The 20,441-nt window shown below is 39.0% G+C and overlaps 1 protein-coding gene across 1 annotated transcript in view; it reads right to left on the bottom strand.

Annotated features, from left to right (window-relative positions):
- Window positions 1-20,441, bottom strand: part of RP1 (RP1 axonemal microtubule associated) — a 356,998-nt gene that overhangs the window by 79,463 nt on the left and 257,094 nt on the right. The window contains exons 20-21 of the mRNA XM_045075785.1: window positions 12,661-12,719; window positions 11,735-11,779 (exon numbers count right to left, since the gene is read on the bottom strand). Of these exons, the coding sequence (XP_044931720.1) occupies window positions 11,735-11,779; window positions 12,661-12,719 (104 nt within the window). The remainder of the gene's footprint in view (window positions 1-11,734; window positions 11,780-12,660; window positions 12,720-20,441) is intronic.

The raw sequence follows: 20,441 nt of genomic DNA on the forward strand, positions 1-20,441 counted from the left end.
TAAAATGTGATCATTTAACTTCTCTAAGAATATCTCCCTATCTAAAATATGAAATAGTTAAAACATTTGTAGAAAATATCATAGAGGTACAATCTGAGTCTATATTTATTTATTTATTTTAAGATTTTATGTATTTATTTGATAGAGAGCACAAGTAGATAGAGCAGCAGAGGGTCAGGCAGAGGAAGAGGGGAAGAAGGCTCCCGCCAAGCAGAGAGCCCAATGCAGGGCTTGATCCCACGACCCTGGGATTGTGATCTGAGCCGAAGGCAGATGCTTAACTGACTGAGCTACCCAGGTGCCCTGAGTCTATATTTAAATGAAAAGTTCCCTGAGTCTATATTTATATGAATAGTTCCATTAGGCTGCAAAACAGTTCACTTTTATCAGAGCTAAAAATATGTTTACAATTTTTATATCTCTTATTATGTGTCACAATTCCAAGCTTTTGTTCTGTAATTTTCTATTGGGAAACTATCTTTACCAAAAGAATCAAAGAACATGAGTTCAGATATTCTAAGTGTCTCTTCTCTTTCCTTTCTTATAGCTGTTGTCTGTTCAACCCCAAGGAGTTTTATCTCAAAATACTGTAATCTGCTAACCCCTTTAGAAAAACGAATTCTATTAACTCAAGAGAATTCCATGTAATTGAAGTCTAAATATTTATCTCATATTTACCAGTGTTTTAAAGGTTTAAAAAAAAAAAGTTTGTTGACTATGCAATAAGCCATTGCTGAGACTCTACCTCAGACTGTCCCATTTTATTCTTTTTTCATTGGCTCTCAAAGCTTAAATTTGGAAAGATACTATAATAGTTGCCTCCATTTGAAGAAATCCTGCTACAGAAAAAAGAAAACTTTTCTTGGAGACTACATCTATGGAGGTTTATTTTTCTTTTGTGTTAAAAATGTTTAAAAGTAGTCTAGATATACCCTATGATCTCCAAATAGCCCAACAATACATTTACTTTTTATTGTGTTATGTTAGTCACCATACAGTACATCATTAGTTTTTGATGTAGTGTTCCATGATTCATTGTTTGTGTAGAACACTCAGTAATAAATTTAAATTTCTCATCAATAATAAAGTAAATTTTAATAGCTTTCACTTTAACAATAGAAAGTATGTGTTCTGTATTTGCTATTCTCATACAGCTAAGTGCAATTAGTATAGATAAAAACTGAACGAGAAAATCCTGAACTTCAGGATATGAAGCCATGCCAACAACTGGAATTCAATTAATATTTGTTGACCAGCTGATTGGTTAGTATTAAGTGTCTATATTACGAACAAGCATTGTGATAGATATTCAAGAGGCTCTCTATGGGACTATGTGAGTCAAATTATGAAATCAGACTTGACAGTTTATAAAGCTCACCTAATACCAAATTCACTGATCATTCACTACTAAGTCAGAGGGTAAGCACCCTTCCTTTACAGAGATCACAGACCAGGGGTTGGCAAATTATGGCCCAGTGGCCAAATCCAGCCTGCACCTGTTTTTGTAATTAGTTTCACTGGAACACAGACACAGTCATTTGTTGATGTATTTTCCATGGGTGCTCATGTGCTACAACAGCCAAGTTGGGTAGTTGCTACAGAGATCATATGGCCTGCAAAGCCCAAGATGCATATTATCTGGCCCTTCATCATAAAACTTTGCTGACTCCTGCTCTGTATGATCGATATAACTCAAAAATGTCCTCTCCAGCCTCCATTAGAACGTGTACTGTTTCAGTCTTAAACCATGCAAGACTTAAACAATGCAACCACAGCTAGCAACCCCCACTGATTTCCTAGTTTACATCTCTGCCTCCATGCATGCCTCCATCACTCCGTAAATACCAGGTTAATTTACAACAGGCACTCTAGACAGACAAGGCATATTCTGCTATGGCAGACTGTATTAGTTAAAGGCCTTACTCATATCTCCCAACCTACCTGCTCTTTTGCAAAGCGACCATTTTATCTCTCTATTAAGAGGTAGAGTCTATTTTCTCTGATCGAACCTGGGCTGCCCTTGGCCAATATAATGCAGCAAAGTGACATTCCAGGGCTTCTGAATCTACATTGGTCTGGGTCTGTTAGAACACCCTCTCCAGATACTCCCTCTTGGACCTCAGGAGTTGTGCTATGGAAACCGAAGGCACATGGGAAAGCCTCATGTAGGAAAGTAACTCCAGCTGAGCTGCCTGTGTCATCAACCAACCAGTGGAGTGGGTGACCCATCTTGGATATCCAGCCAGCCGTAGCTTCAGATATCTGTGCAAATGAAGTACAATCAGACTAAAGTCACGGAAGTTTTCAAGCAAGAATCACCTGGCTGAGCCACATTGACCCACTGAAAGGTGAAAGATAGGAATCAATTACTGTTCTGAGACACTAAGTTTTGGGGTGGTTTCTTATAAAGCAAAGGAAAACTGGAAGAGCTGCTGAAAGCATTTCACAGGTAAGAGGTTTCTGTTATCTTTCACTTATAAATACCATTAGTGTTTCTACCAGGAGGTTTTATTCTTAGCATGTAGGCAGGGGGATTTGACTGAGGCATCTCCTAGGCATTTCCTAGGAAAAGGGGAAAAAATAGATCACAGGTTTACTGTTAACTGTTTCCTTTGCAAGGTTTTCTTATTAGTTGGAGGTTTATTTTTAGGAAGGCATGAGTGAGTTATTTTGGTGAGCAAAATCCCTATAGCTATGAAGTTCAAGAACTCTTCCTTAGATCTTAACAATTTATCTTTACCCATTTTGTGTATTTTGTTACAGGGGTTATACACATTTGCCTTTATAGCTCAGAAAATTGACCCTTTGTAGAATAGAGAAACATCTGTATCTAGACATATTTTCAGTTACTTGGCAACTGCTCACTGAATACTCAAAGAAATGTTAAGGAGGATGCATGTAAATTAAGCTCTGACCAAGTAATTGTCAGTTCAACATACTGAGGGAAAAACTCCTCAAAGCACATTAAAAACTATGGAACAGGCATGTTTTCCCTGATCATGCACCAGATAGTAAACATATCCCCATGACACTTACCTTAACAGAGCAGGACACAATACGATGCAGTGAGAGTGACAAGACTTAATGCCCCTCTGCAGACTGCAAACTCGCACTGCTCCAATTACAATCACAGGTAGACTGAGACAGCCTAAGAAGAACGATACCACCATGCATCATGAAGCATGTGCTTGGCTCTAACTTGGTGGAGAGGTTGAGCAGGTGGCAAGGAAGGATAGAGGAGAGCTGCCTGCAACTCAGGGGAACAAAAGCCCTAAAGTTAACCAGATCCACCCTCTCACAAACCCCTGGGAGTCTCCCCCAAACTCTAGGTGATGAATTCTACCCACTTTCTCTCTGTTCCTTGAGAGAGGTCAGAACAAGTAAAACTTTCTCCAACTTTCTATTTATGGCAATATTTTAACATTGCTAATAGATTGCTGTGCCTGTCAAATACTTACCTCAGCTCTGTTCATAACATTTTGGTATCCCCTGCACCCTTACAAAGCATCCTCTGACTCCTCTGAAATCTCTCTCATGCTGCTGCTCACACACCGTCCTTTAGCTATCTTAAAGGGCCTTTTCCTACATCCAGGGTCTTGCCTGAAAGTCACTTCCTCCAAGAAGCATTTCCAGGCACCCTTTCCAGTAACTAGAATGAACCCTTCTCTCCATAGCGATGTTGGACCTGTGCACACTTCAACCCTGTGATATACAAAAAAGTTCCATCTCTCTGGCCCTCCTACCCCTATCTACCCAGCCAGACTCTAAGCCCCTCAAAGGGCAAGTTTTTGTCTTATAGTCTCTGTATCCATAGGATCTAGTACAATACTTGGCATAGAGTCCTAAAATGTTTGGGGATCCATTAAGAAATATTTTGAAAAATAAAGACTACATGTATTAGAAAGGATATTCAAGGCATTAAGAATGCCTTAGCATAATATATTTCTATTTCTCAACAAAGAATAAATCCTTCTCATTGTACATCATTCAGGTCATTTTTTGTATACAGGACAAGGACATTGTTATTTGCCTCATAATTGGTCTTGTTATTAGCACAAAAATAATAGAAACAATATTGACCTTGTATCACCCAAATTTTGAAGGGCATGCAAATATATTTTAGTGAGATTTGGCAAAGATACACAAGACAAATTATTACTTTATCCTAATTTTTGATAATTTTATCTCCAAACAATTCTATCTATATAAACTCACAAATCCTTCAAAATACAACCTCATAAGAGGATCATGAGATTTTTTAAAATTTTTTTCAGCACTTTACAAATATTTTTATTCTTTCAAGAGACAAATATCATTAATCCTATTATACATACAAAGCAATAGAGAAATGATGTGCTCACTACCACAGGAGTTAGGATAAATCTGATACAGAATTAGAAACAGTTACGCTTCCTGGAATAAAATGGTTTCAAACAATACTCAATTTTCTCCATTTTAAGTCTGGAAAACAAGCATAAAACACTATCAGAAGTGAATCTATTATATATTTTATATTGATATTGGTTTCGGGTAAATGTCATATCTATGGTTTTGTTTATTATTTATTGCTGTGTGACATGGTAAATGACACCCCAGTTTATAGGGCTGAATAGAGAAGCAGCAGCAATAGAGACCCTTCTTGGCCATGGGGCATTCTGCCTGCTCCAGCCAAATGCTGCAGTGGGGCTGCTGTTGGATGCTCCAAACCCTGACATCTTCTATCACAAGGGAAAATGAAGTTTAAACATTATCACTGACTGGGTATGTGAGGTCTACAAGCTCCGATTAAGTTTTTTATAGATATTATATTTACTGAATTCTCACAGCATCTCTAATGGTCTCTATTATCATCTCCACTTTCTAAGAAAGAATTGAGGCACAGAGAAATACAGTGACTTCCCCAAGCCCAGCAGTGAATAAGTGGTGCATTCTAGATTTAGGATCTGCACTGTTAGCCAGGATGCTCAGTAGACTCCCTGCATGTTGGAGCTTGTGAGATATCACTGTGAAGTTAGGACGACGGTTCATCACTGCAGTTTACTCTGAATCCTCTGTCTTTCTGTTTAGTATATTCAACTCCACTTCAAATCTTGATTCTTGACAGGGGAGTAGCATGGTGGCTAAATGGCAGGCTCCTGCAGGGTCCCCCATGTTCCCTGTGACCATCCCCAACCTGGATGCCAGATTCTCATCAGTGGTATTTCGGCCTTGTCTTTATTCCAAGTTTCTGTCAAGTTTATCCTTCATGCTTGCTGCTAAATCTCTCCATGACTCTACTGATCATCCTCCTTACCACAGCTAGAAACCTTAGCTTGCCTCTCTTTGAATATTTGCTAACAATTCTCAAGTACTTCTTGCTCTAGCTTCCAGGCAACCTATTAGGTCTAAACTTACTTTCAGAACCACATCACTGGCATCATTAAGAGAGCAACTCATGATCCTCAGTTACAAAATTCAAATCTTGACCTACATATGCAGTCTACATGAACTACTCTCTACCAACTCTACTGCTGTGGTTATCTATTGCTGTGTAACAAACCATCTGAAAACTGAATGGTTTCCATCAGCAGTAATGAATTCTTTGGCCAATGAATCTGCAATCTGAGACAGACTTGGCAGAGAAAGTTCACCTCTGCTCCATACAGCATTGGCAGGGGTGGTTCAACAGCAGACAGAAGGGTCTATGTTCAAGATTGCTCTCTCCTGTGACTGGCAAGTTGGTACTGGCTGCTGGCTGAAAGTTCAGGTAGGACTTGGGACAACAGCCTTTCTACCTCTCCATTTAGACCTGTGCATGTTGTCTGGGTTTGTCCGTAGCAGGATAGCTGGTCTCCAAGAACAAACATTCCCAGAGAGAGAGCCTGGCAGAAGCACTGTCACATCTTTTGACCTACTAGTATATGGCAGAAACACCACATGAATAACTTTTGTCCATGCTATTAGTTGAGGCAGTCTCAAAAGTCTGCCCAAGTTCATTCCACCTTTTGATGGGGAATTTCCAAGGTTCTGGAAGAGTAAACAGGATAGGAAATTTAGTTACAGCACTTTACCAAATACAGTCTGCCACATCTACCTTTCCAGACTTGCATATCCCAACACATCAGCCCCCTTTCCCAACAGAACCACCATTCTCTAGGTCAGCAGTTCTCAACTGGGGTCATTTCTCCACCCAGAAAACATTTGGTGAATACTAAAGACATTTTCCATGGTCACAACTGGTGGCTGAGTGCTATCAGCATCTAGTGCATACTGGTTCAGAGATGCTGCTAAACATCCTATGGTATACTTGACAACTCCCCCCTGCATAAAATGATCCAGCCCAAAGTGTCAATAGTCTCAAGCTTGAGAAACTTTGCCAGACCAAGTAAGAGTCATTTGATTAATCCTATTTCATCCCAAAATGTACAATGCTTTTTGTGAATTATCTCCAAGTAGAAATTGGTTGAAAGAAGGTTCTTTGTGGCAATGTGTCTGCCTATCTGTTGGATGTTCTGAAGATCTGAGATCATATTGTTGTTTTAGTATCCAACACATTATATTCAATTACTATGTTGAATTATGGGTATTTTGTTTCAGTCAGGAAAATATATGAACCAACAGTCTAGAATCAATACAGCATAAATAACTACCCAAACACTGATCATTTACTGTCAGGAGAAAAGGAGGCCAAAGCCAAGCAGGGGGCATGAGAAGCACTGCAATGTTTCCCTTATAGTTCACCTAACTCTTCCAGGCAGACCCATGTCAAACAGCAAGTCATAGCAAATATCTGGCCTCTGATGAGAATTTCCATGAGCTCACCTTCTTCCTCCTGCTTCCAAACTTGCCCCCACATTGACTTCTCTTTTCCCATTTAGCCACACTGGAATTTGTTAATCAAGTTTCAAGCAACGTGTGTTGGGACTGGTGAGGCGGTCCTAGATATGGTGTCTCTGGCATCTCAGCTATACACATCACGGGCACTTATCTGGGACACTGGCCCCTCAGGCCCACCCAGGTTTCCAGGTACCCACAACATGTCTTCCTATGCAGGAAGAAATACTGACCAAGCAGGTAGAAGATTCTGAACCAGGAGTAGGTGATCACTTCTTTATCCATACAACTACAAAAACAATGTGCCATAAATGATCAGAGGCAATTAAAAGCCATCTACACTTGATTTGGGATGTATGGTGATGTTATAAAAAAAAAGTTTATATTGTTAATTATGTTGAATCCAATAATTAAATTCTAGTTTCTATCCTAGATCAGATACTACAGGTAGTGAGACCTGCAAACATGTATAGAAAGTAGAATTGAGAGGAGAGAGAAAATATTCTAATAGTATTTACCCTCAGATTATTCACCAAGTTACTAATAATCATGCTACAAAGGGTTGGCATTTCCTATAAATAAGTAGATAAGTCCTGGGGAACCTTGGTGGCTCGGTGTGTTAAAGCCTCTGCTTCGGCTCAGGTCATGGTCCCACGGTCCTGGGATCGAGCCCCTCATCGGATCTCTGCTCTGTGGGGAGCCTGCTTTTCCCTCTCTCTCTGCCTCCTTGTGATCTCTGTCTGTCAAATAAATAAATAAAATATTTTAAAAAAATAAGTAGGTAAGTACTCCAAGAATTATACAGTCCCTCAAGTCAGAAACCCTTGAGAGCATGCAGGAAGCTCAACCATTTAAAATGAAAGTTTGTATAATGCTTAATAGCTGAATTCTAATACCTGTTCTTTTAGTTACTAACAGTTTGACTTAAGTTTCGGATACTTCGAGCCAGTTTCTTGGGATGATATTTTTAAAGCCCTGTCACTCTAATACCACTAAATTCTGGGAAAATTGAAAAACAAAAACAAACTTTTTGTTCATTATTTCATTTCCAAGAAAGAAGAAAAATTCCCCACTGTCAAATAATAACAACAAAATATTAATAGTAATAATAATAATAATCATAGTAATGGAGGGGCCATCCACAGAAGTGGTGAGTAGTCAGCACTCTGGTAGGCTGAAGTTTTGCTTGTGATAAATGTCAACACCCCCAGCCAAGAGATGGGAGGCTGTGGACACACAAGACTGGGAACTGGACCTGAGACTTTTAAAGTAAGCCAAAGTGTCTACACCACCCTTATTGAAAGGTTGGGCTCCATATAATCGTCAGCAAAAGTAGTCTTACAGAAACCTGATTTGTCTCCACAAAAGTTCTAGGTGAAAAAAGATTACTAAGGATAATAACAATAATAATAATTCCCCAGAGAATTAAAAACATCCTTTCACTTGCATCTGGAAAAGGGTTAAAAGCTAAAGATCTAAAAATACAGCCTAATCATCTAGAGAAACAATACAACAAAATAAGTCCAAAGGCATAGATGACATATACACATATGTAAATATAATGTAAATATACATGCATCCCTAATGACTAGGGATAGTTAGAAGTTCCTTTAAAGAACAAAATAAAATTTAAAAAAATATATAGTGGCTATCCTACTGGACAACACAGATTATCCCCATCATCTAGAAAATTCTACTGGACAGCAATGATCTAGAGAAAGTCATACAGCCCCTCTCTCTGAGCCTCCATTTCCTCACCTGTCAAATGAGATCATATATGAGATCATCCATGTAAAGTACGGTGCTTGGCAGTGTCCCTCAATGGGTTCTCCCCCTTCCATTCCTCAAAGGGGAGGTACTACTTCAAGGCGGGATCCCATTTATTATTTTTGTATCCCCAATACCTTCCTAGCAAAATATCCCACTCATAGGAAATGTTCAATAAATATTTGTTGAACTATTAAAAAAAAAAAAGAACAATACGGACCCTGGAGTCAGAGGATTTGGATTCAAATTCCAGATCTCCTATTTGCCACCAGTGTACCTGTGTAACCTTATGTGAGTTAAAAAAAAAAAAAAAAAAAAAAAAAAAAAAAAAAATCTTGTCCTTACAGTCTCATCATCTGTCAATGGAATAATGATATTGTCTACCTCATGGGTTATTGTGAGGATTAAATAAATATATCTAGGGCGCCTGGGTGGCTCAGTGGGTTAAGCCACTGCCTTCAGCTTAGGTCATGATCTCAGGGTCGTGGGGGTCGTGGGATAAAGTCCCGCATCCGGCTCTCTGCTCAGCAGGGAGCCTGCTTCCTCCTCTCTCTCTGCCTGCCTCTCTGCCTACTTGTGATCTCTCTCTGTCAAATAAATAAATAAAAATCTTTTTAAAATAAATAAATAAATAAAGCTGAAACACTTAGACCCTGCATAATAAATGTTATATGTGTTCACTATTAATGTTTGCCATTACTGCTTCTATTCCGCATTGCATCACAGACCTAGATAGCATCTTAGGACAAGAAAAGTTGTCATTATTCACATATAATATGGCTGCCTTCACAGATCATTCAAGGACTATGTGGAAAAATCATTAGAATTAGAAGTAATTTAATTTATTTATTACTATAGAATTGTAAGTTTATTAGAATTTAAAAGAAAGCTTATCATAATGGCTACATACATTAGCTGTAGCTAATAAATATAGCTATAAACATTATACAAAAGGCATTGATAATTGTTGGACAATTCAATCTAGCAATGTACATTAGGAATATTATCCATGAATAAGTTCAGTCTAACTCAGAAATCCAGTTTCACTATGATAAATTATTTCAACTACATTAATTATAAATATTTATGTTTATAAGGTGTCAAGTTTAGGAAACATGTCTTAGATAGTTGTGAGAATTCATTAAACACAGAGTTAATGATGGCACATAATTATATTTATTGTTAATCACCTCAAAGTGAAATTAAATGAACTCAGTTGATTCCTTCTTTTCCTTTCTACCATTAAATGGTAATAGCATCTTGGTCTACCTTCTTCTCACTGCAGCTATACAGAGGGTGTGAATTACATAAATATGCTTTATGTACTTTCAAAATCACGTCTTTTTCTTCAACACTCTTAACCACAATGTAACACTGCCTCATCAGATTAGTCTACTTAACTTCCCAAGGATATTTCCACACCATAAAGTAGCTTATTCATATAAGCATAAAACTACTAATGTATTTCTAGAATCATATCCTAGGAAATATTAAAAATCACATTCTTCAGAATTTAAAAATGAAATAAAAGAGAACGATCCACAGACAAATAATGATAGTGTCCCATGAACTAAGGTCTGTGATTAACCGGCATTTGTACTATAAAAAAATAAAGACATTTTCATGAGACCATAAAAATACACTAAAATCAAATAAATGATTAATTATAAGAAAACATTTTGTAATACTTTATTTAATCAATACACTAAAAAAATATATCTACCAAACTCCTTGGTAGGGGCGCCTGGGTGGCTCAGTGGGTTGAAGCCTCTGCCTTCCGCTCAGGTCATGATCCCAGGGTCCTGGGATCAAGCCCCGAATCGGGCTCTCTGCTCAGCAGGGAACCTGCTTCCTCCTCTCTCTCTGCCTGCCTCTCTGCCTACTTGTGATCTCTCTCTGTCAAATAAGTAAATAAAATCTTTAAAAAAAAAAAAACTCCTTGGTAAACACATCTGCTAGATAATGCAACTTCATTATATTTGGTATCCCTATGTTGATTACATGGTTAATATTATTAACAGAGGACTTTCAACATTTTGATCCTTATTTAAAATCTTTAGTACAAAACTATTAGCCTAGGGTTGCCTGGGTTCCTGTCAGTTAAGTGTCTGCCTTCAGCTCAGGTCATGATTCCAGGGTCCTTGGATCAAGTCCCACATTGGACTCCTTGCTCAGCGGGAAGCCTGCTTTTCCTTCTGCCTGCCACTCCCCTCCTTTTGCACTCTCTCTCTCTCTCCTCTCTCTCTCTCTCTCTCTGATGGATAAATAAATAAAATCTTTAAAAAAAAAACTATTAGCCTCTATTAGTCATATATACACCATCAAGTCCTGAGGTCAATGGTTAATTTTTCTACTTAGAGTGTCATTTCAAGCTTTATCACTTAGGGGCTTACTGTAAGACACAGAACTCTCAAGGTCCCTTAAAATTACTAGAAGATTCTAGAACAGTAGTAAAATTACATTCATGTTAACAGACTGACACATGTACAGTTTTTCCGCAATACGTAACTAAAAAACATGTAAAATATGAGTCAAAATATAATTTCTAATATAATGAATGCAAATGCTGGTTAGCAGAATGGACATAATGTTTGCATCTCAGTGGCCACTTAACCAATACAAGGCTTTATGAATATAATAATATTAGCATTAACCCTTGCCACACAGTACAAACATTTTGGGGACATAAAGGTTTGTTAACTTGGTATACGTATTAGTGTTTATCCATCTCATTCAGATCAGCTTTAAAATGTAAATACATTAATAATGATTTCAGGTTGATTTGAAGAATATCTAATGAAAAAGCTAGACTCAAAAGACTTAAAAAGAAATTTGAGAACCAATATGCAAAATTAGTAAAAAAAAAAAAAAGAAAAAGGATAATTAATAGTAATCAATCATCAGGAAAATGATTATTTAAACCATATATTTAAATTATTGACAGGAAAAAGCATTTGGGGCTAAAGTTACTTATGTTTGTTTCTTTATAAATCAAAGCATAATATAATGCCTGTTCCTATACTCACTTTAAATATTTTTGATCAGTAGTTTAAACTCAATAAGAAAATACTAAAAATGTGTAAGGCAGATAATCTTGAGACAGAAATAGATCATTTCAGATGATTAGAAGATAAAAAGCAGCAAAAACATTTACCATTTTCTTCCTCTTGTATTTTAGGTTGATGATTTATTTGCATTTCTGCAAAAATAAAAGTGAAGTGAGTTAATAATAGATCTGTCTGATGACAAGGAGAAAAAGAAGTGTGAGTTAACTCTTTAATGGTAGCATGGGGCACTTGGGTGGCTCAGATGGTTAAGTGCCTGCCTTCGGCTCAGGTCATGGACCTCAGGACCCTGGGACTGAGCTGCATCAGTCTTCCTGCTCACAGTGAGCTCCCTACTCAGCAGGGAGTCTGTATCTCCCTCTGCTCCTCCCCACTCACACTTGTACTCTCTCTCTCTCTCAAATAAATAAATAAGATTTTTTTTTAAATCTCTAATGGTTGCCAATCCTTAGGCTTATTTTTAATCTGCAGTAGGGCATATGATGCTGCCAAGACACATCTTTACATGTGGTTTTATTTTCACTGTGAGGAATAATGATAAATCTGATGCAAAGGGTAAACTATCAAAAGGAACATTCTGGGGACAATGGGGGAATGTTCCGTGACACCCAGTTGTATTGAAACCATCTTGTAATATTTCACTGTGTGTGTGGGTATGTATGTATATATACATACCACATCTTCTTTATCTATTCATCAGTTAATGGACTCTTGGCTCTTGGGCTGTTTCCATAAAGAGAGAGAGAGACAAACCAAGACCATAGACTCTTGACTACAGAGAACAAACTGATGGTTACCAGAGAGGTGGTGGCTAGGGAGGATGGGTTAAGTAGATGGGGCTATTAAGTGGTGGGGATTAAGGAGTACACTTGCTATGATGAGCAAGCACTGATGTATGGAAATGTTGAATCACTATTACTGTACACCTGAAACCACTGCATGTTAATTAAATGGAACTTAAATAAAACCTTTAAAAAATCATCTTGTATTTTCTGAAGATTTCATTAGTCCTCACCTTCAAGATAAAGTTCAATTTCTGAATGAATTGTGCCCTGAGACATAAAGGGAAGCCATCTGAAGAAAAGAAAGAAAAAAGAGAGAAGAAAAAAGAAGAGAAAATTAATTTTTGTTTTTCTCAATTTTTACAATAAGCTCAATTCTGCACTAATTTTGAACATTAAAAGGTAACTATAAAAATAGCTTTTTATAAAGTCAAGTAATCCAATCTGCTGTGAACTCATGATTGTGGTAGGAATATCATAACTGTGGCTTGAAGAATAAAACGCATAAACTATTAAACCTGTTAACGATCTACCTCTCCAGGTTTATCAGTCTTCAGTCACTAATGTTCATAAATGCACCTGGGCCTCCAGCAAAGCACTGCCCTACCAAACTGTAATGAAGGCAAAGGTTGGCCCTAAGACTTTGAGCCTAATACCCCGGCTAGGCTAGAAAGTGTCGCCCACCCACTGGCACAGAAAAAGAAGTTCCCTCATTTTAATACATCCTCTACAGAGGTCTTTATCTTGCTTTCACATGACTTCCTTTAATATCTCTTCCTCAGTGTCTCCAAAAATAGTGGTACTACCTTAAAACTTGATGAAAATATTACCAGTTTGGAAAATGTGCTAATGCTAAGTAATAGCTCATCCTGGAAGTTTCCCTCTAAATCAGCCAAACTTCTGTGTTAGAAGCTCCATGTTGTAGAAAAAGCCAAGACTGAACTCAGAAAACCAATGTTATCACTTTCAGCTCTGGGATATTACCCACTTGAAGCTTCATTTTCTTGACTAACTTATCTCCTCACAGAGCTGCTGTATAGTTGAAATGAATAGTCAGGGGGTACATAAATGTTACTATTATATCACAATAACTACAGTTATTATTATCCCACATTTAAACACACTTCTATTCCTTCCTTCCATCCATCCATCCATCCATTCAATAAGCATTTAGAAAATGCCTTCTGTGTTCCAGCCCTTTGCTAAGTGCTAGGGATACAGGAAGACCAGTAGAGACAGGAGGAGCTGAAGGAGCTTTCAGTATAAAATGAGGAACAAGATGTGTAAGGGTATAAATGTAGAGTTGTAGGTGATGCAAGAAATATTTATAGATACTGTAGGAACAGAAAAAGAGACTGACCAACTTTGAATGGCAAGAATGAGGAAGGACAAAGGAATAAGGAACAAACAAATGTCAACAAAGAGGTGATATTTGATCCAAAGTTTGGACAGTAGGTATAGAGACGTCTGACGGGCAAATGAGAGATTCGGAAGGGCAACGCAGGGACAAAAAATAGCATTGACAAGGGTACAGAGATGATGTTTTACATGGCTGAAGCACAGGAGCCTGCTGGGAAAGACTTGGGGGAGGGGGGTGGGGGGCCGTGTGAGGGACGTTGAAGGGTAGGTCACTGGATCTGAGAACGTCAAGTGACTCAGAGGTGGAGATATGGGACTTACCCCACCACAATGGCCTTGAACTCACCAGGTGATGTTAACAGGTGAGGTATAAAGGTGAACTATGTCAGCTCATGCTGTTCTACTCAGTTCTCAGGACAGTTCATCTCTCCATTTTTCAAAAGCTTTGAGAGATCCCATTTCCTTCTAACCACTTCCACCATGCTTTGTTAGTGTGCCTTAGAGAGGTAGGCCTTGAACAGTAAGGTTTGTACCAGAGGACCTGCCTTTTGTCCTAACTGACTGGGGCAGATATGGATACTTGATCCATGCTTGGTCAATCAGTCTTAATATCTTTACATAAGAGATATAGAAACTGTGATCAGATGGCACTGCTCATGGAGACTTCACAGTACTTCTATTGTTAAGACCAGATGGTATCTTGGAGCGCAAATCTAGCTACAAGCCAAATATATGGGAGAGAAAAGCCTGTGTACAAAGAGAAGAAGCTGGTGTACAACATGATGAATAGAGAGTTTCAATAAAGAGACACCTTCAAAATCCAAAAGGAGTGACTGGCTCTTAATGACTCTCTAGTTTATAATGTCTAGCTTTATTTCATTTTTTTTAAGATTTTATTTATTTATTTGACAGACAGAGATCACAAGGAGGCAGAGAGGCAGGCAGAGAGAGAGGAGGAAGCAGGTTCCCTGCCGAACAGAGAACCCGATGTGGGGCTCAATCCCAGGACCCTGGTACCATGACCTGAGCCGAAGGCAGAGGCTTTAACCCACTGAGCCACCCAGGCGCCCCTGTCTAGCTTTATTTCTTAAAGCTGGGTTCTAAAAGAGTCACCTTCAAAGTCACCTTTTAACATTAACCTTGGTGAACTCCTCATCCTTGCAATCAAACCAGAATTCATTGAATGGTCAATTGAAATTTTAAAAATCATATGCTCATCTTGTCTTTTGTTTAGTCCATTTATGGAAGTTTCCTTCTATGGTTTCTCTTTTTTTAGAAGATACTGGTCTAATACAGGGTTGTGGCCCTGAAAGCCACTGAGACTTCTGAGTATTGGATACCTACTAAAAATAACTCCCTCTATATTGCTCCAGGTTCAGAATTCTTAATGTGAAATCATCAAGACAAGTTGGTAAACTCTCAATTCCAGAGTGGCCATAATTTCTATGAAATTTTTTGAAAATAGTTTTATTGTGCCATTAGATATTTATTCATGAACCATTTCTAATTAATAGAACAGGATAGATCTTAGTTGCTGTAGATGATAGTTATTTGTAGCATACGATATTTTTTGCTGTATATATGCCTCTACTTCCCTGCCTAAGTCTGTATCCACACCCTTCCTTTAATTTCTATCCCAGAATGAGCTTCAAAAGAAAGTGAATCAGCCAAGACTAGTTATTGAGGATTGAGAACCATGGTTTTGCATGAGAACATGAAAATTCCCCCAGATCCAGTGAAGAGATGAAAAGTATTAGAGCAGTACAGCTTGAGAGAAGCATGGTGATATTAAAGAAATAGAATAAAAAGTAAGCAGGAGGAGCCTGCTCGCTCAAGATCACTGTACACATTATGCAGCCACCAGTAGAAACGTGGTTCAAAACCCCAGATCATCAAGGGGTTCCCTTTCACTGAGCTAACTAGGAAATACAAACATAGGAACAAAGTAAATTTGCTCTTATCTTTTAAGGTTAAAGTAGACAATCACAGAATGTATTTAAATGACTTTGACCTCGAATATATGGGCTGCTTTTGGTGGGGAAGGGGCCTAAAAAGGTGATAGAGGTTTTATGTCATCCGAGATACATTTTAGATAAGGCATTCACTCATTCACATTAAAAATGGGGAGTTAGAGAGAAGAAGGGAGTTGGGGGAAATTGGAAGGGGGGTGAACCATGAGAGACTATGGACTCTGAAAAACAATCTGAGGGGTTTGAAGAGGCGGGGGGTGGGAGGTTGGGGGAACCAGGTGGTGGGTATTATAGAGGGCACTGCTTGCATGGAGCACTGGGTGTGGTGCAAAAATAATGAATACCATTATGCTGAAAATAAATAAAAAATAAATTTTAAAAAATGGGAGAAGAAATACTAAATGCTGGAATGAAGGTTCTATGTCTCCACCCCCACCCCCCAAAATGAGCAACACTCATCCTTGCGCCTCATTCTGTCAGTTTCCCACCATCACTACTTGTCACTTCCATACTGAGGAATGGCTCAAACTGACAAAAAGAGCCCAGAAATCTGCAGCAGCACAAATACATGCTCAGAATAGCAAGAAATGATTAATAGTGGCCTCTTTTAGGGGAAAAAAAATAAGTAAAGTTAGATGATTGCTCACTGTCTCATGATAATTTTTATTATTTTCTCCCTATAAAAGTAGTATTTTACATTTCTGTATTTTATCAAAATTGCAAGATCCTTTCTTATCTATATTAGTCATCATTCCCCCCTTATTTCCAGGAAAAGGAAAATAAAACCACTTATCTATAAGCTGAATTATTTTCAAAATGAAGAAATACACGAACAATTTTTACCAATACCCCTGAGCATGTTATAGAGGGATCTCATGTAAAGATGAGGTGACCTCTAAGGTTTCTCCCATTGCTCTTTATTAGTCTTTCCTCCTGCTCTTCCTCTCCCATTCCCTTGCTGCCACTTCTGCTTTCCTTCCTTCATTCCTTCTTTAAGTATTGGCCAAGTCTGTACTTGGAACAAGAAACCATGCTGGATGATAAAAACAAATGTATGAGACCTACTTTTAAAAAGTTTATCACCTAGTTCGTACATGAGAAAAACACATTCATGAACAATGACAGTGGATGACATGGTGTGGTGAGTAGTGCATAAAGGTCTAGGTAACGCACTAGAGAATTTTAAAGAGAGTAAAGATAACTCACTTCTAGTTAGGCAAGCAGAGACACCTTCATGGCATGGATAGCATCTTACCCTGGGCCTTGGAGGCTAAGTATTTCACTAAAGAGAAGAAAGAATAAAAGGCTAAGACGTGTGAGGTAAGACAGTTTAATGCTCCTGGAGAAAGTCTAGGGAAGGGAGCAAAATATACCTTATTAGGGAGAATTGGAAGAGAAGCCTAAAAGATTCATGGGGACATAGGAAGGATCAACTCATTTTATACATAGCACCACAAACCTACACCTTACACACAGCTGGCCTGGGTGGAACACTTACTTGTCCATTATGGTAATGCCAAAGAAGATTGCTGTTTCCACTAGGCTGCCCTGGTTCCTTTCCTGACCCTCTTCATAAATTAAGTCCTGCTCTGTATATGACTTAGTTTATGATTTATTCACAAATTTGCCAATATAGCACACACTTCCTGAGCACCTACAACATTTTACTAACAGTTTGTCCTGTGGACCCTGATAATCTTGGTTTCCACCTTCTAAGGGCGTGGACTTTCATAGGTGATCTCCTTAGAATAAACACCAGAGCTAGCATAAAGCAGTTAAGTAAGTAAAATGCTTTGTGAATAAGAACAATGGAATAGTAGAGAGGTGATCATTAGCCTTGCTTTGGTTAAGAATCTCTTGCATCAGATGCAGCCCTGCCAGCGCCTGAAGCCACAGAAAGAAAACCAAGGAAATGCGCCCCTTTCTGCCAGTGAAGGCAGTAAAGCCCTTGCTGTGGCTGATCAGCCAGTAACTTCAGTTTTTCAAGACTGAGATATCCTGAGGCAAATAAACCATTTATTGGCATAAAAACCACTGGAATATTGGACTTTCTTTTCAACCTGTCCTCATTCTAAGAATGAGCTCTTTTTATTGTATTAATACTTCAAATTAATATTTTTTAAGATTTTATTTATTCCTTTGATACACAGAAATCACAAGTAGGCAGAGAGGCAGGCAGAGAGAGAGGGGGAAGCAGGCTCCCTACTGAGCAGAGAGCCCAATGCAGGGCTAGAGCCCAATGCAGGGCTAGAGCCCAATGCAGGGCTCGATCCCAGGACTCTGAGACCATGACCTGAAATGAAGGCAGACGCTTAACCCACTAAGCCACCCAGGCACCCCAATACTTCAAATGCTTCAAATTAATATTAAGTGGTAATTTTGTTTATATATTTCTTAGTGAGACTAAGACATCTTTAAACCTTTTAGATTCCATGTTCTGATTCCAAATCCTTCATTTAATGTTATCTCCCTTAGTGCTTATGGTGTCTTCATTAATATATACCCTTCGGTTCAGCTGAATACACATGTAATTTTAAGCTATTGTATTCTGGGATACACGGTGGGTAGAGGGTAAAAGTAGAAATATGAGACATCAACCTGACCTTGAGGAACATCTTGTGAGACCTGGGAAAAGTCAGAAAGACATACATAAACACAGTAACAGGTAATAAGAGCTGAGTTAACATTATGTGCTTTGGTAAAGCTGAGGAAGGAACTGTTGGCCCCGCCTGAAGGTTTAGGAACACCTCCCTAGCAGAGGGGACACAGCCTCTTGTTAGTTCACCAGTCAGCAGAGTGAAAGCCAAACTTCTGGCACTGGGAGAGGATCTGGAGTTGGGCGAACTCCCAAGAGGAGAGCACCAGTGGAAAGGAGCACTGAGGGCTGACCTGGAGCAGAGAAGAGCAAAGTTTACCTCAGGCTGTGTAAGGCTGGCTTCAGCTGCCAAGGGTGCTATCTCAAGGGTGTGAGGAAGGTCTCTTACCTGCTCTGCTCAGACGCCTACCTCATGTGCCTATGGAGCTCACACTCATTTTAATGGAGCATCAGACCCTCTTTTCAACAATTAGGAGCATGCTGAGGATTATGAAATGGTGAGCATGTGATGAAGTTCTAGAACCTAGGTGAGGTTCGGTGGGCTGAGGTCCAGAGCTGATGACCAAGAAAGAATTCTTGAGACATCTTTGGTGCAAAATGGTGGTTTATAAAAGCACGGGGACAGGACCCGTGGGCAGGAAGAGCTGCTGCCCTGGGTTGTGAGGGATGGCAGGTTGTGTACCTTGTAGTTGGGGGAAGGTGAGGGGAAGGGAGGTTTCAACTGAGTTTTCATATGCTAAAGAGGGCCTACAAGGGGCCAGGATGTCTGAGGCCTACTGGAGGCCTTGCCCTTGCGGCTGGATCAGTGTTGTCTTTAGACCAGCCATTAACAGTAAGATAGTTGGGAGACTTTTTGGTGGGGTGTCACAATCCTGCTATCAATCGTCTTTGTTAGTGAGATTTAGGACATTTGTAAGCCAAGGGAGACTCCTGTCTAGCAGGATTGTGAGCTCTGTAAGTTAACTATTTGCTTATTGTTCATGGCAGTCAGGGCTGCCTGAGGGATGCTACACAGAGGACTGAGGGGGAGCGGTTGGAGGGGGGGTACAAGGCGCCAGCTTTTGCTTTGTCTTCAGCCAGCCTCCTGCTCCCTCATCACATGGACCTCCCCTGGAGGTGGCATTCCACGTATAAAAAGTACCTAGGATTTGCTGATAGTCTATTCTATCCAAAGTGGAGACTTTTAAAAGTCTTCATTCTTCCACTTTTACACAGAAGAAATCATCTCAACCTTTCTCAAAAAAAAAAGTAAAGTATATTGAATAGAAATGAGGCTGGAATAGTTTAAAAGTATTAGTTGCAATATCAGCTCTGAGGAACACTATGTAGCATCTTGTCCTTCTTCTGTAGGATAATATGCCTCAGGGTTGCTCTACCTATCTAACCACAATTTGGTTTAGAGAGGACAAAGCAGGTCATGCTGTTCTGCCTTGACAAGTCAAGTTAGATAGTTTTTTAAAATATCATTTATTTGTATTTAACTTTTCCATTTCTCATCCATAAATCACCTTCTATTTAGAAGTGCCTTTAGGTGGATCTTTATTTCAAATAAGCTGCTCCCACAGGCTAATGCCAATTTCATTTCCCAAACCAGTCAGGAATAATGGAAGGTAACATTGAGAGGTTCTTGGTCCTCCTTGTCCTCAGACTGAGGAACTTTGCCATTAACTATCTGTGAATCTAGACCCTCCTGGGTCAGGTGGGTTAACAAATATATTCGTAAATGACATCGTGTCCTTTAAAAGGTAGGTGCTCAGTGATTTCCTTATTAAAAGTCTACACACACATATACACACACGTGTACACAACATGCACAAGTTTGGTAACATACAGAAAAGTCTAGAAATCTCTAATTTAATGCCAATAAACCTTGCAGTACCTTGAGAGATCCCTTTAAATAGTGTACTGAATTAAACAGTATCCCCCCAACATTCATGTTCACACAGAATCTCAGAATGTGAGCTTCTTTAGAAAAGAGGCTCTTTGCAGGTGTAAAGTGGGGTGAGCCTAGTCTAAGGACTAGTGTTGATATAAGAAGAGACACAGACACATGAATGAAGGAAAAGCACAGCCACGGGACAGCAGAGGC

The sequence above is a fragment of the Mustela putorius genome, unplaced genomic scaffold (assembly GCF_011764305.1).
Source record: "Mustela putorius furo isolate JIRA1106 unplaced genomic scaffold, ASM1176430v1.1 tig00000151_pilon_pilon_pilon, whole genome shotgun sequence".
Classification (NCBI taxonomy): Eukaryota; Metazoa; Chordata; class Mammalia; order Carnivora; family Mustelidae; genus Mustela; species Mustela putorius.